The sequence below is a fragment of the Carcharhinus amblyrhynchos genome, chromosome 19 (genome assembly GCF_965287045.1).
Source record: "Carcharhinus amblyrhynchos chromosome 19, sCarAmb.v2.hapA, whole genome shotgun sequence".
Classification (NCBI taxonomy): Eukaryota; Metazoa; Chordata; class Chondrichthyes; order Carcharhiniformes; family Carcharhinidae; genus Carcharhinus; species Carcharhinus amblyrhynchos.
In genome coordinates, this window is record NC_137342.1 from 461,440 (window position 1) to 476,374 (window position 14,935).

A 14,935-nucleotide genomic window follows, 5' to 3' on the forward strand; every position below is an offset into this window, starting at 1 on the left:
TCCCATGTTTGCACAGTCCACCTCAGAGGTGGTACGAATGTAAAATTCGCTACAATACAGCATGTTTTAAGCAATTAATATAGATGCATTTAAGGGGAAAGTAGGCAAGCCACTGATGTAGAAGAGTGCTGATGCTTACAATAGTAGATTTAGTGAGGAATGTTGGAAGGAGGCTCAAGTGTATATACATCCTATGAATCCAAGAGTCAGATGGTTAGATGAAACAAGGCTGAATGATTTATTTTTGTCACACGGAACTGCTGTTTTAACACCAAAAGAGAAAATGTTGGAAAATTTCAGGTCTGGCAACATCTCTAAGGAGAAAAAGGAGCTGACGTTAAGTCCAGATGACCCTTTGTCGAAGCTAAAAGGCATAGAATGTGGCAGATATTTATTTTGTAGTGTGAGGGAATGAAAGATGAGTCATAGCCACAGAAACAAGGGAAAAGGCTGCTAATGGCATTCCATAGAGAGAAGAAAAATGTAAAGAAAGACAAGAAATAAAAGGTAGAGGAGTTAAAAATTAAATAAAATGAAAACAAAGGGGTCGAGGTGGAGTAGACCTAATCATCTGAAGTTGTTGAATTCGATATTGGCTCCGGAGGGCTGTAAAGCACCTAGCTGAAGATAAGATGTTATTCCTCCAGTTTGCGTTGAGCTTCACTGGGACATTGCAGCATGCCAAGGACAGACATGTGGGCATGGGAGCAGGATTGTGTGTTAAAATGGCAAGCAACCAGAAGGTCAGGGTCCTGATTGACGAGCACCTTCGGTTTGTGTACAGAGTGATCACCCAGTCACCTTCCTTAGTGACTGTCTTCATTTCCAACTTATCCAACGTGGATTTCAACTCAAATTCCATCCCACATGTAATCTCCAGGATATACAACATTCTTCGAACTGCTGTTCTTGCGGCACCCTGCCACATGAGACACTTGGCATATCTCGCATAAGAACATAAGAAATAGGAGCAGGAGTAGGCCATCTAGCCCTTTGAGCCTGCCCCGCCATTCAATAAGATCATGGCTGATCTGTCGTGTCTCAGTTCCACATTCCCGCCCTCTCCCCGTAGCCCTTAATCCCCTCGCCAATCAAAAACCTATCAATCCGCGTCTTAAATATATTTAGCGAGGCAGCCTCCATCACTTCAACGGGCAGAGAATTCCAGAGATTCACCACCCTTTGAGTGAAGAAGTTCCTCCTCAACTTCGTTCTAAACCGCCCCCCCTTTATCTTGAGGCTGTGCCCTCTAGTCCTACTGTCCTTTCTGAGCAGGAAGAGCCTCTCCAACTCTATCCTATCCATCCCATTCATCATCTTATATGTCTCAATGAGATCTCCCCTCGTTCTTCTAAACTCTAACGAGTACAAGCCTAGTTTATTCAGCCTTTCCTCATAGTTCAAACCCCTCAACTCCGGAATCAGCCTAGTAAACCTCCTCTGCACTCCCTCCAAGGCCAAAATATCCTTGCGTAAGTGCAGCGACCAAAACTGCACACAATATTCCAGCTGCGGCCTCACCAGTGCCCTGTACAGTTGCAGCAAGACCTCCCTACTTTTATATTCAATCCCCCTCACTATGAAGGCCAGCAGCCCATTTGCCTTCCTGACCACCTGCTGCACCTGCAGGCTGGGTTTTTGCGACTCATGCACAAGGACCCCGAGGTCCCTCTGCACCGTCGCGTGCTGCAGTTTTTCGCCACGTAAGTAATAGTCCTTCCTACCATTATTCCTACCAAAGTGGACAACTTCACACTTGCCAACATTAAATTCCATTTGCCAGTTCCTGGCCCATTCGCCCAGCCTATCTAGATCCCTCTGCAGACTCTCCACACCCTCCGCACAATTTGCCGTTCCACCAATCTTGGTGTCATCAGCAAATTTCGACATCATACACTCGGTTCCCTCCTCCAGATCATCTATATAAATGGTAAATAGCTGAGGCCCCAGCACTGACCCCTGGGGCACTCCACTAGTCACCAACCACCAATCCAAATAGCACCCATTGACCCCCACTCTCTGCCTCCTATTTGACAACCAATCCTCTATCCACGCTAACACCCTACCCCCAACTCCATGCCCCCTGACCTTCTGTAATAACCTCCAGCAGCACCGTTTTACTCTCTCAAAGCTGTCCCTGTCCCCAGTTTCATTTGATCCTCCACATCTTAACAAGAAACCTGTTCCTCACAGATATTAAGAATGCAAGCTTCACCAACTCATCAACACCACTGCCCATCTGAGGTCCTCCACCAGTCTCAATAACTCGAACCCCATCTCTTCTGGACCCAGCCCTTGTCATGTGTTTACCATACCGTCCAATCTTTCCCTCTCAGGCTGAGTGCGCTGTTCTCAGCAAACGATTCAGCTTTGTACCCTTACATTCCCAATGAATTCCGGGCTCGACATGGATGTTGAACTCTTCTTTCATTGCCTATGTCTCGTTCCACAGATCTTTTCACCGTGCCTCCAACATTATGCCTCCAATTGCATACCCCTGCCGGGACAATTACCTGCTCTTGATCTTTTCGTTGGGAGCTGTCGACAGGACATTGGCCGTCTTAATTTTTCTGCCCCCACCCCACTCATTCCATCAGTCTCCTTCCAAACTTTCCGCTCTTTGCTCCCTCAGGTCCAACCCTGACTTTGTCGGCAGGTTTGATGACAAAGGGAGTGCTGTTGTCATCTGGCGTACTGACCTCTATCTTGCCAACTCTCAGGTACTTTCTTCTACCTCCCCCGGACCGGACCAGACCACACCACTGAACATCAAGCCATTATCTCCAACACAATTACTGATCTCATTTCCTCTAGCTGCCTTCCCCCCACAGCTTCCAACCCTCGACAACCTGCTTTTACCTACTCCAAGGTCCACAAAAAAGGACTGTTCTGGTAGGCCTATTGTGTCAGCATGCTCCTGCTCCACTGAACTTAATCCCTCTTATCTTGACTCCATTCTCACTCCCCTGGTCCATTCCTTCCCCATGTAAATCCAGGATTCCTCTGATGCCCTGCATCATATTGACAGCTTCCAGTTCGCATGCCCTAACCACCTCTTATTCAACATGGATGTGCAATCTCTCTACATCTCCATCCCACAATAGGATGGCCTGAAAGCACTTTGCTTCTTTCTTGAAAAGAGGCCTGAAAAATTCCCATTCACCACCACTCTCCTCTGCATGGCTGAACCCGTTCTCTTTCTCAACAACTTCTTCTTTCTCACTCATCCCTCTTTCTCCAAATCAAAGGTGTAGCAATGGGTACATGTATGGGTCCTAACTACACTTGTCTTTTTATGGGATATTTGGAACATTCCTTGTTCCAGGATTACCCAGGCGTCTTCCCACTGCTCCTTCACTGATACATTGATGACTATTTTGGTGCTACGTCATGTTCTCATCCGGACCTGGAAAAATTCATCAACTTCGCTTCCAGTTTCCACCTCTCCATCGCCTTCACCTGGTCCATCTCAGACACTTCCCTTCCCTTCTTTGACCTTTCTGTCTCCATTTCTGGCAATAGGCTATCTGCCAACATTCATTACAACCCCACTGATTCCCACAATTATCTGGAGTATAGGTCTTTGTACCCTACATCCTGTAAGGACTCCATCCTTTTCTTTCAGCTCCTTCCCCTCCGTCACATTGGCTCTGATGATGCCACTTTCTAAAGTGGTGCTTCTAATATGCGCTTCTTTTTTTCTCAACCATGGATTCCCATCTACAGTTGTTGTCAGGGCCCTCAACAGCATGTGGCCCATCTCTCATGCCACGACCCTCACCCCCTCCCTGAACAAGGATAGAGTCTCCCTCATTGTCACATTTCACCCCACAAGCCTTTGCATGCAAACCATAATCCTCCACCATGTTGGCCAACTCCAGCATGACACCACCACCAAACACGTCTTCTCTTTACTCCCTCTGTCAGCTCTCTGCAGAGACATTTCCCTCTGGGATAATCTAGTCCAGTCCTCCACTATACCCAACACCTCTCCCATCATCCATGGAACCTTCCCATGCAGTCGCAGGTGAAACACCTGCCCCTTTACCTCTTCCATGTTTACCATCCAAGGTCCAAAACACTCATTCCAGGTTAAACAGTGTTTCACTTGCACCTCTTTCAATTTGGTCTATTGCATTCGCTGCTCCCAATGTGGTCTCCTCTATCAGAGAGGCCAAATGTAGACTGGGCAATCGCTTCACTGAGTGCCTTCGGTCTATGCGAAATCAGGACCCTGACCTCTCGGTTGCTTGCCATTTTAACACACGATCCGGCTCCCATGCCCACATGTCTGTCCTTGGCCTGCTGCAATGTTCCACTGAAGTTCAATGCAAATTGGAGGAACAGCACCTCATCTTCCAGCTGGGCATATTACAGCCTTCCAGTCGCAACATGGAATTCAATAACTTCAGATGATTAGTTCTGCGCTACCTCGACCTCTTCGTTTTCATTAAATTTTTAGAGAAACTGTTTTCCTCCTTTTATTTGTCTTTCTTTATATTTCCCCTCCCCACTCTTTCCCTTTATTTTATCCTTCCTTAACTTTTCTCCCCTTTGCTTCTCCTTCCCTCCTTTTCTCAATTTTACCTCTCTCCCATCCATTCCCCCACTCCTGCCACATCTTCACTCGTCACAGCTTACCCCGATTTCAGCTTCTCTGCCAATTGGTCATTCACATCTTCTATTCTCTCTATGGACTGCCATTAGCAGCCTTTTCTCTTGTTTCTGTGGCTATGACTTATTTTTCATTCCCTCCCCCTACAGTATAAATATCTGCCATGTTCTATGCCTTTTTGCTTTGACTAAGGGTCATCTGGACTTGAAATGTCAGCTCTTTTCTCTCCTTACAGATGCTGCCATACCAGAAATTTTCCAGCATGTTCTCTTTTAATTTCAGATTCTAACATCCGCAGTAATTTGCTATTATACAGCTATTGTAACAAATGCAAGTTGTATTTCTTTAACCACCATCCCAGAGTATCAGTTGCACCATTAGAAGATGCAAGTGCGTAAATAAATTTTATGCGGAGAAGTTAAAATAGCAAGTGGGAAATTGATGAACTGTCTGCCCTAGTATCAAAAAAATCTGACAGAGAATACATGAGAAATGCAATAGAAATGGTCACCTCTGGTCAATTCTGCAGTTATTCATACAGATAATCAAAAATCACTTTTTTACTAACATGAAGTTAAAAGAAATAAAGTTTAAGCTCAATTTTCATGAATAAATGAAGATATTAAGTGGTCTATATTTCTAACAACTTACCTTTAGAAGTTCCACAAGTCTACATAGAGCTTTCACAGATGTTTTGGTCATGGGTTTCTGCATGGACATGTATAGATTCATTGTGGTTCGGACAATATTACTGAGGCTGTTTGCATAAAGAATACCCTAAAGATTCAAAAAAAGATTAAATTCAAGTTGGTCTTCCACAGAAGTTACCACATTGCATTCATTTATAGTTGATTATAAACTATGTCAGTTCAAGTTCACAAGCATAATGGACCAAAATCTGTTGGCGTGGAGCATCTCGTGACATACCCAGTTAGTTAGACATTTTTCTGCAATCTTCAGCTGCAAATGCTGCGCTCCGTAAGTTGCAGGAAGTACAAACTATTAACAACAAGGAGACATCTGAAATCATGGTAAAATACAGGGCCAATGGGTCATTTCCTTAACCACTGAAATTTAAGATTAAAGAATAAATAGAGCCAAGTGGGTGAATTCAATATCAAATCAGGAACAGAAATAGAAAGGGAAAGATAGATTAAAGGAAAGAGGAAAAAGACAAAAGACATCTACAAAGTAAAAACGTACAATTTGACCGTAATATCTCTAACCATTTATTCCCTGAAGGAATGTGGACACCCCACTTTTAAAATTCATGTCCTGGGTCAGTTAAGATGATTGACAATTATTAACTTATCACACTGTTAAAAGGATATCTGCTGGTATTGCTTTATTCTCGATGTTATGTTTAGAGGACAACGATGCTCAAATGCAGCTACTGCATGAATTAATTTATAGGATACATTCAGAGAAAGCATGGCATGGAAACAGGTCATTCAACCAGGATATTCTGGTGTTCATGATCCACTTTAACCCCCCCACCATCTCTTCCCACTGAATCTACAATTGAAACCCTCTATTCCCTTCTCCTGCATGAAACTGCAGCAGCTAAAGGTGAGCAGTCATTCTTGAAATGCTGTTAAGGGCCAGGCAGAGAGATTCTTATCTCCCCTTGATATTCAATGGAATTACCATTGCTGAATCTCCCACTATCGCCACTTGGGGGTTACTGTTGACCAGAAGTGGACCAGCATAAAAATACTGTGGTTACCAGAGTAAATCAAACTTTGGGAATTTTGAGATAACTCATAGGAACATAGAAATTAGGAGCAGAAATAGGCAGATTCAACCCTTCAAGCCTACTAAATCATTCAAAAAGATCATGGCTGATCTCTCTCTGGTCTCATATCCACTTTCCTACTTGGTCTGCACGTCCTTTTAACCTGCTTTTTATTAGAAATATATCTATCTCGCCTCCGCAGTCCCAAAAATCTGTCCACTATTTACAAGGTACAAGGCAGGGGCATGATGGAATACTACCCGTTTGCCTGGATCAGTGCAGTTCCAACAACACTTAAGCAGCTCAATACCATCCAGACAAAGCAGCCCTCAAGCTAAACATGAACTCCTTCCACTAGTGACATAAAATGGCAACATGTACTGCATGCAAGGCTCCCTGTAGCAATGCACCAAGACACCTTTCAAAGCAATAACCTTATGTTAGGGACCAGATTAGAAACTCCAAGGTTATCAAATTTTTTTTGATTTTTACATTAGTGTTTTACTCTTTTACTCCAGGTGTGACTCTACTGACCCACCAGGAAGCTTTTATTAAAACAAACTTTATTTAACAATACTATTTAGTTATAACTAACAGAAGAAGCATAACTAATCAAAATACTTGAGCATGACAGTATAATTCGTAACTGCTAGCTATATATTAGTTCCACTTTAAGCGAAATCCCTCAAAGGCTTCAGCTCCACTTCAGATTCAGTTAACAGACCACACAGGCATACATAGGTTGCTAACGTATGCCTGTGTTGATTCTTCTGGTCAGAGATATAGAGATGTGTTTTCTGACTCAGCCAGCAGCCTCCAGAGAAGGATCTGTCTTCAAATAATAGAACACCAGAGAGGGGAAGAAAACACCTTTGGTGTTTTTTGCAGACCTCAGGAGATACATATTTTCTAGCAGATCCCAAGCGACAGGCAGAGACCGGCAGAAAAACTGCTCTGTACAAATTCAAAGGAAGCTTTGTTCTTCCCATTCACATGGTTTTCTTCTTGCCAATCAACCTAATGAAACCTGCTCTGCAACCCTGAAGGACAAACCGATTATAACAAAACTGTATTTACTCAAGATTAAAACAAAAATTCCCATAATTAGGAGCAATTATTTTTCTACATGCCCAGAATTGTTAAACAGAGTTGAATCTTCATATCTCCTTCACAAGAAACATGACACAAATACAATTCTTAAAGGCACAGTATCATCACATGTATTACCTAGAAGGCAAAGGCAGCAGGTGCATGGGAATAACTACCATCTGAAAGATCCACAATCAAGCCACAGACCATCCTAACTTGAAATCACATCATCCTTCATTGTCACTAGGTGAAAATCCTGGAATTGGCTTCTTAACAGTTCTAAGAGTGTACCTACAGCACATTGATGATAATCAATTCAAGCTATTACCTCATCACTACATTCGCAAGGACAATTAAGAATGGGTGGAAAATGCTGGCCCAGCCAGCGACATCCATACATGAATGAAATAAATGATGGAACAGCATACAATCACCCTGCAACTAGTGGCTTCTGGCAATTGATGGGGGTTTTACTTCCCCGTCATGAGATGCTAGACATTTTGCACATTAAAAATGGTGTGCATCACTAAGACACCATTATTATTTCAGCAAATTCTGGGCCATTATATGGCTTAAGGCACCGATAGCCAATTTTCATACAAAACTGAGGCGCAGAATACTTAAGAAAATGCACAAAAATTTTAAGATCCCAGCTAGTCTCCAAACCAACAAAATTCATGATCTGCCTTTATCTTGAGCAGTAAATAAATCAGATTTCAAAATCTTACCTGTATAAAAATGTTACATCTGTTGGACAGATCCTCAGTAAACTTGTCCATACTCTGCACCTTGGACAAGATGGACTCCATTTTCATCATCCATGAGCTTACAAACAAGTAATATGACTGCACATCTCTACAAAATAATAATATACTTCAATCAGAAAATATTAAACCTACTCAAATAGAGTACTTATCCTTGCCTGCATTTTCCCATTGACCCCAATTATCCTCTTATAATCAATTCCGAGTAACCATTCTTCCCAGATAGAATCCCTACAGCACAGAAGGCCATTCATCCCATCGCGTCTGCACCAGCCACAATCCTACCCAGGGCCTAATCCTGTAACCCCACAGATTTACCCTGTTAATCCCCCTGAAACGAGGGTTAATTTAGCATGGCCAATCAACCTAACCAGCAGAGTCTTTGGACTGTGGGACAAAACCAGAGCACGAGGAGGAAACCCTCGTAGACACAGGGAGAATGTGCAAATTCCACACAGACAGTGACCACAGGCCAGAATTGAAATCAGGTCCCTGGCGCTGAGAGACAGAGTTGTAAGATTAGATGGGCTGAATGATTACTTTCAGAACAGAAGACGGGGCGGGGGGATGGCTGCTGGTGGTGCTATAAACTATACAAGGTACTAGTTAGACCATACGTGGAATAGATACTTGGAATGGTGTGAACAGTTTTGGTTCCTTTCTACTGGAATTGGAGCAGTTCAGAGAAGTTCACTAGATGGATCATGATATGGAGGGATTTATTTGCGAAATGATATATTGGCCTTGGAGGGAGTGCAAAGAAGGTTCACCAGGCTGATACCAGTGATGAGGGGGTGAGCTTATGAGGAGAGATTAAATAGACTGGGCCTGTACTCGTTGGGGTTTAGAAGGCTGAGGGGGGATCTTATACAGACTTACAAGATAATGAAGGGGCTAGATAGGGTAGAGGTAGAGAGATTCTTTCCGCTTAGAAAGGAATACAGCATTAGAGGGCACAGCCTCAAAATAAAGGGGGAAGGCAGTTTAGAACAGAGTTGAGGATGGACTACTTCTCTCAGAGGGTGGTGAATCTCTGGAGTTCTCTACCCGTTGAAGTGGTGGAGGCTACCTCGTTGAATATACTTAAGTCATGGGTAGATAGATTTCTGACAGACAAGGGAATTAAGGGTTATTGGGAGCAGGCGGGAAAGTGCAACTGATCCACTTCAGATCAGCCATGATCTTACTGAATGGTGGGGCAGGCTCGAAGGCCTACTCCTGCTCCTAATGTTCTTATGTTCTTATTTTCTTCCGAGGAGAGGTTGAGTAAATTGGGCCTGTACTCACTGAAGTTTAGAAAAATGAGAGGCAGCCTCATTGAGAGTATATAGGATTCTCAGGGGGCAGACGCTGAGAGGATGTTTCCCCTTGTGGAGGATCTAGGACCAGAAGGCATCATCTCAGACTAAGGGGTCACCCATTTAAGACAGAAATGAGAGGGTAATGAATTGTGGACTTTACCATGAAAAGCCGTGGAGGCTGGTTTGTTACGTTCAAGGCTAAACGAGACAGACTTTTAGTCAGTAGAGGAATTGAAGATTATGGGGATAAGGCAGGAAAGTGGCATTAAACATTATCAGATTTGCCATGATCTTGTCAAATAGCAGAGCAGACACGATGGGCTGAATGGTCTACTTCTGCTCCTACGTCTTATGGTCTTATTATCCATATCCATTAAGATTATTTACTCAAAAAACCTAACAGTTTCAATTTCAACAGATTCTATTGATCTTCAACCATAAAAGCTTTTCAGGACAAGAGTTTTAGATTTCTAAGTAATTTAAAGAAGTGCTTTTTGACATCATCCTGGTTAGCCAAGCTCTAATCTGAAATAATGCCTCCTTGTCTGCCACCACCGCCTTCCCCCCTCTTAACCAGAGGTAAGAATAAGGAAAATGATAGTCAGAGTGTGAAGAGTGCACCAGTAAGTATGGCTAGACGTTACAAAAAAGGTAAAAAGACAGAACTAAAGGCTCTGTTTCTGAATGCAAGTAGCATTCATAACAGAACAGATGAATTGACAGCATCAATTAAAATGAATATGTATGATCTGATAGGTATTTCAGAGGCATGACTGCAGGATGAAGACTGGAACCTGAGTATTCAAGGGAACATGACAATTAGGAAGGACAGGAAGTTATGAAAATGTGGAGGGGTAGCTCTGTTAATTCAGCAAGACATTGGTAGAATAGAGAGATGAGCTTGGTTTTGGAGACTAAGATGTAGATTCATTTTGGATGGGGATGAGAAATTATAAAATAAATCAGTTGTGGGAATGGTTTTTTAGGCCCCATAGTAACCATACTGTAGGATCGGATATACAGAAAGAAATAATAGGGGAAAAATAAGCAAATTACTGCAGACGCTGGGATCTGAAATAAAAACAAAAAATGCTGGAAAATCTCAGCACATCTGACAGCATCTGGGGAAAGGGAACAGAGCCAACATTTAAAGAATGATTGAAATAACTCTAACAAAGAGTCATCCAGACTTGAAATGTTGGCTCTGTTCTCTCTCCACAGATGCTGTCAGGTTTGCTGAGAAATAATAATAATGGATAATTTTAATCTATACATTGGCAAAGGAAATCTGGATGATGAGTCTGTTGAGTGTTCTCAGGACAGTTTCTTAGAGTAGCACATTTTAGCATCAATTAGAAAGCTGGCAATATTAAATCTGATAATGTGCAATGAGGCATGATTAATTAATGAAGGTGCCCAGATAGCAGTGATCATAATATAGTTGAATTTCACATTCAGTTCAAGGAAGTAAAGAGCAGATCTAAGACCAACGTTTTAAACTTAAATAAAAAGAATTTTGACGGCAAGATGACAGAGTTGACCAAGATGAACAGGGAAAATGAGTCAAGGGATTGATCAACAGAGATGCAGTAGCAGACATTTAAAGAGATATTTCAGAATATTTGGGAAAGACATTATCCAGCAAGAATCAAAAGAAAGGACACACCGTCCATGGCTAACCAAAGATGAAGAAAAAGTGCATAATTGTGCTTTTCTGAATGGAAGGCTGTGACTAGCAGTGTTCCACAGAGTTCAGTTCCGGGACCTTTGATTTGGAGGAAAGTGTAGCCGGTCTGATCAGTAAGTTCACTGCCGACACAAAAATCAGTGGAGCTGCAGATAGCAAAGAGGATTGTCAGAGGATACAGCGAGATACAGACCAGTTGGAGATTTGGACAGGGATATGGCAGATGGTGTTTAATCTGGCCAGTTGAGATAATGCATTTTAGAAGGTCCAATGCATATATGAATTATACAGTGAATGGTAGAACACTTAGGAGTACTGACAGGCAGACAGATCTGGACGTACACGTCCACCGATCACAAAGTGGCAATGCAGGTGAATAAGGTAGTCAAGAAGGCATAGGCATGCTTGCCTTCATCGGTCAGGGCACTGAGTATAAAAATTGATAGGTCATGCTGCAGTTGTACAGAACCTTAGGTAGGCCTCATTTAGAATAGTGTGTTCAATTCTGGTCACCACACTACCAGAATGAAAGGGTACAGAAGAGGTTTACCAGGGTGTTGTTCGGTCCAAAGAGTATTAACTATGGGGAGAGGTTGGATAAACTCAGTTTGTTCTCACTGGAATGATGGAGGTTGAGGGGTGATCTGACAGACATTTGCAAGATTACGAGTGGCATGGACAGAGTGGATAGTCAGATGCTCCTCCCTAGGGTAGAAAAATCAAGTACTAGGGAACATAGGTTTAAGATGCACGGAGAAACTTTTACAGGAGATGTGCGAGGCAAGTTTTTGTACATAGAGGCTGGTGAATATCTGGAACGTGCTGTCCGGGGAGATGGTGGGAGTAGATACAATGCAGCATTTAAGGGGCAACTTGACAAATACGTGAATAGGATGGGAATGGAAGTATACGGACTCCGTAAGCAAACATGGTTTTACTTTAGGCAGGTAGCATGATCGGTGCAGGCTCGGAAGGCTGAAGGGCCTATTCCTGTGCTGTTCTTTGTTCTTGTTATAATTCCACAAAAGGTGAGTGGTAGGTCAGAGGATTGGACAGAACATAAACAGCAAGGAATGACTAAAAAAAATTAATAAGAAAAGAGAAATTAAAGCACAAGAGCAAGCTAACCAGGAATATAAGAACAGGGCTTCTACGGGTGTTTAAAAAAGCAAAGAGTCCAAAGAGCATTAGTCCTCCAGAGAATGAAGCTAGGGAACCAATAATGGAAAAGAAGGAAATGGGGTTGAAATAAACATAAATTTTGCGCCCGTCTGCACTGAAAAGGACACAAAGAACATCCCACATATACGTGGAGAGCGGGAGGGAGGAAATTACAATCAGGGAAAGGGCATCGACAGAATTACTAGAACGAAAATTAGACAAAACCCAGGTCCTGATTACCTCATCCTACAGTCTTAAAAATAAGCAGCTGCTCAGATAATAGAAGCATTGGGTTTAATTTGTCAAAATTCCCTAGATTGTGGAATAGTCCCATCAAATTGGAAAATATACAATGTGATTCCTATGTCCAAGAAAGGAAGGAAGCAGAAAGCAGGAAACTACAGGCCAGTTATAGTTTAACATCTCTTATCAGGAAATTGCAAGATTAACATACAAACAATGAGCAGGAGAAGGCCATTCAGCCCCTCGAGCCTGCTCTGCCATTTAATAAGATCATGGCCAATACAACCTCAAGTTTGCATCACGTAAACCCCGATAATCTATCATCCTCTTACTTACCAAGAATCTATCCATCTCTGCCTAAAAAATATTCCACCAACTTTTTCGGAAGTTCCAAAGGCTCACAGCCCTCAGAGAAACAATTTCAACTCTTCAGTTTTAACCAGTGACCCCCTACTCACAGAAGAGGAAATATCCTCTCCTCATTTACCCTTCAGGACCACTCAGGATCTTTTATGTTTCAACCAATTATTCTTCTAAACAGCAGCAGATACAAGCCTCATCCCTCTAACCTTTCCTAAGACAACCTGCCCATTCCAGATCATGGTCTGGTAAACCTTCTCTAAACTGCTTCCAAGGCATTTACATCCTTCCTCAAATAAACAGATCAATTGTTTACACAGTACTCCAGATGTGCTCTTTCTGTATACCTGAAACATAGACTCCTATTTTTGCATTCAATTCCTCTCATGATAAATGATAATGTTTCCTAAATACTTGCTGTATCTGTATACTAGCCCTTTGCCATTCATGTTTTAGAACACCCAGATCCCTCTGTATCTGAGTTTTGCAATCTCTCACCATTTAGATAATATGCTTCTCTTTTATTGTTTCTGCCAAAATGGACAATTTCACATTTTCTCACATTATACTCCATTTGCTAGATCTTTGCCCGCTAACAATATATCTAGACCTTTTTGCAACTTCATACCCTGTCATAACTTGTTTCCCAACCATTGTGCCTTCAGCAAATTTGGTAACCATCCTATTCATCCCCTCACCCAAGCCATTTATTGTTTCCTCCTGTGGGAGTTTCCTCCATCGTTCAAAGATATGCTGGTTAGGTGGATCAGCCATACTCAATTGCCCGAGTGTCAGGGAGATTAGCTGGGTAAATACGCAGAGTTACAGGGATAGGGCCCGGGTGGGATTGTTGTTGATGCAGGCCTGATGGACCAAATGGTCTCTCTCTGCACTGGAGGGATCCTACGATTCAATGAAATTGCAAACAGTTGAAGTCACAACACTGATCCTTGCAGCGCACCATTTATTACAGCTTGCCAATCTCAAGAAGACTAATTTTTACCTCCTCTGTGCTTCCTGTTGGCCAGCCAATCTCCTGCACATGGTCCACAGAACTGCAATTTACAGCACTTAAGATGCAGATACAGGTGCATTTTCAACAAGTTTAGGGTCCCTGCTTCCACCACCAACTCAGGCAGCAAATTCCAGACACCCACCAGCCTCTGCATAAAAAAGATTTTCCTCATTCCCCTCTAATCTTTCTACCACTTAGCTTGGAACTATGGTTCTTGGTTTTTGAGCTCAGGTTCCTACTCTATCTCTACCTATCACAAATTTTTATACCTCAACCATGCCACCCCTCACCATGATTTGGTTTTTATTTTCTGCAATAAGGTTTAATACGGCACTTTAGCAAATGCCCTCTGGAAATATAAGTACAGTACATCCACCAGTTCATCCCTTTCATCCGCAGACATATTACTTTCTTCATGAACTCAAATAGGTAAGTTATACATGATTTTCTTTGCGCAAAACCATGTCAACTCTGCCTGATTATCTTAAATTTATCCAAGGTTTCTTTAATATTAGGTTCTAACCCTTCCAGATGTTTAGCCAACCGGCCTGCAGTTTCTCACTTTTAATCTCCTTGGAGAGGAAGATCTACGACATCTCCTTCGGAGCCTTCAACGTCATTGATGAAAACGAACATCTCACCAAGGCCATACCCACATCCCTATTTCTTGCCTTCAAACAACTGCACAACCTCAAACAGACCATTGTCTGCTTTAGCAGAACTGACCACGACATCACACAACCCTAGCACAGCAACCTCTACAAGACGTGCCAGATCATCGACACGGATGCCAACATTTCACATGATAACGCCTCCCACCAGGTACACGGTACATACTCTTGCAACTCGGCCAATGTTGTCTACCTGATATGCTGCAGGAAAGGATGTCCTGAGGCATGGTACATTGGCGAGACCATGCAGACACTACAACAATGGATGAATGGGCACTGCTTAACAATCAGTCT

The 14,935-nt window shown here is 42.6% G+C and overlaps 1 protein-coding gene across 3 annotated transcripts in view; it reads right to left on the minus strand.

Moving 5' to 3' along the window:
- washc4 (WASH complex subunit 4) overlaps positions 1-14,935 on the minus strand; it is a 148,112-nt gene that overhangs the window by 61,730 nt on the left and 71,447 nt on the right. For all 3 annotated transcript variants that reach the window (XM_080207118.1, XM_080207120.1, XM_080207119.1), the window contains 2 exons: positions 8,168-8,294; positions 5,267-5,392 (listed from right to left, as the gene is read on the minus strand). In XM_080207118.1, coding sequence (XP_080063244.1) covers positions 5,267-5,392; positions 8,168-8,294 — 253 coding nt within the window. The remainder of the gene's footprint in view (positions 1-5,266; positions 5,393-8,167; positions 8,295-14,935) is intronic.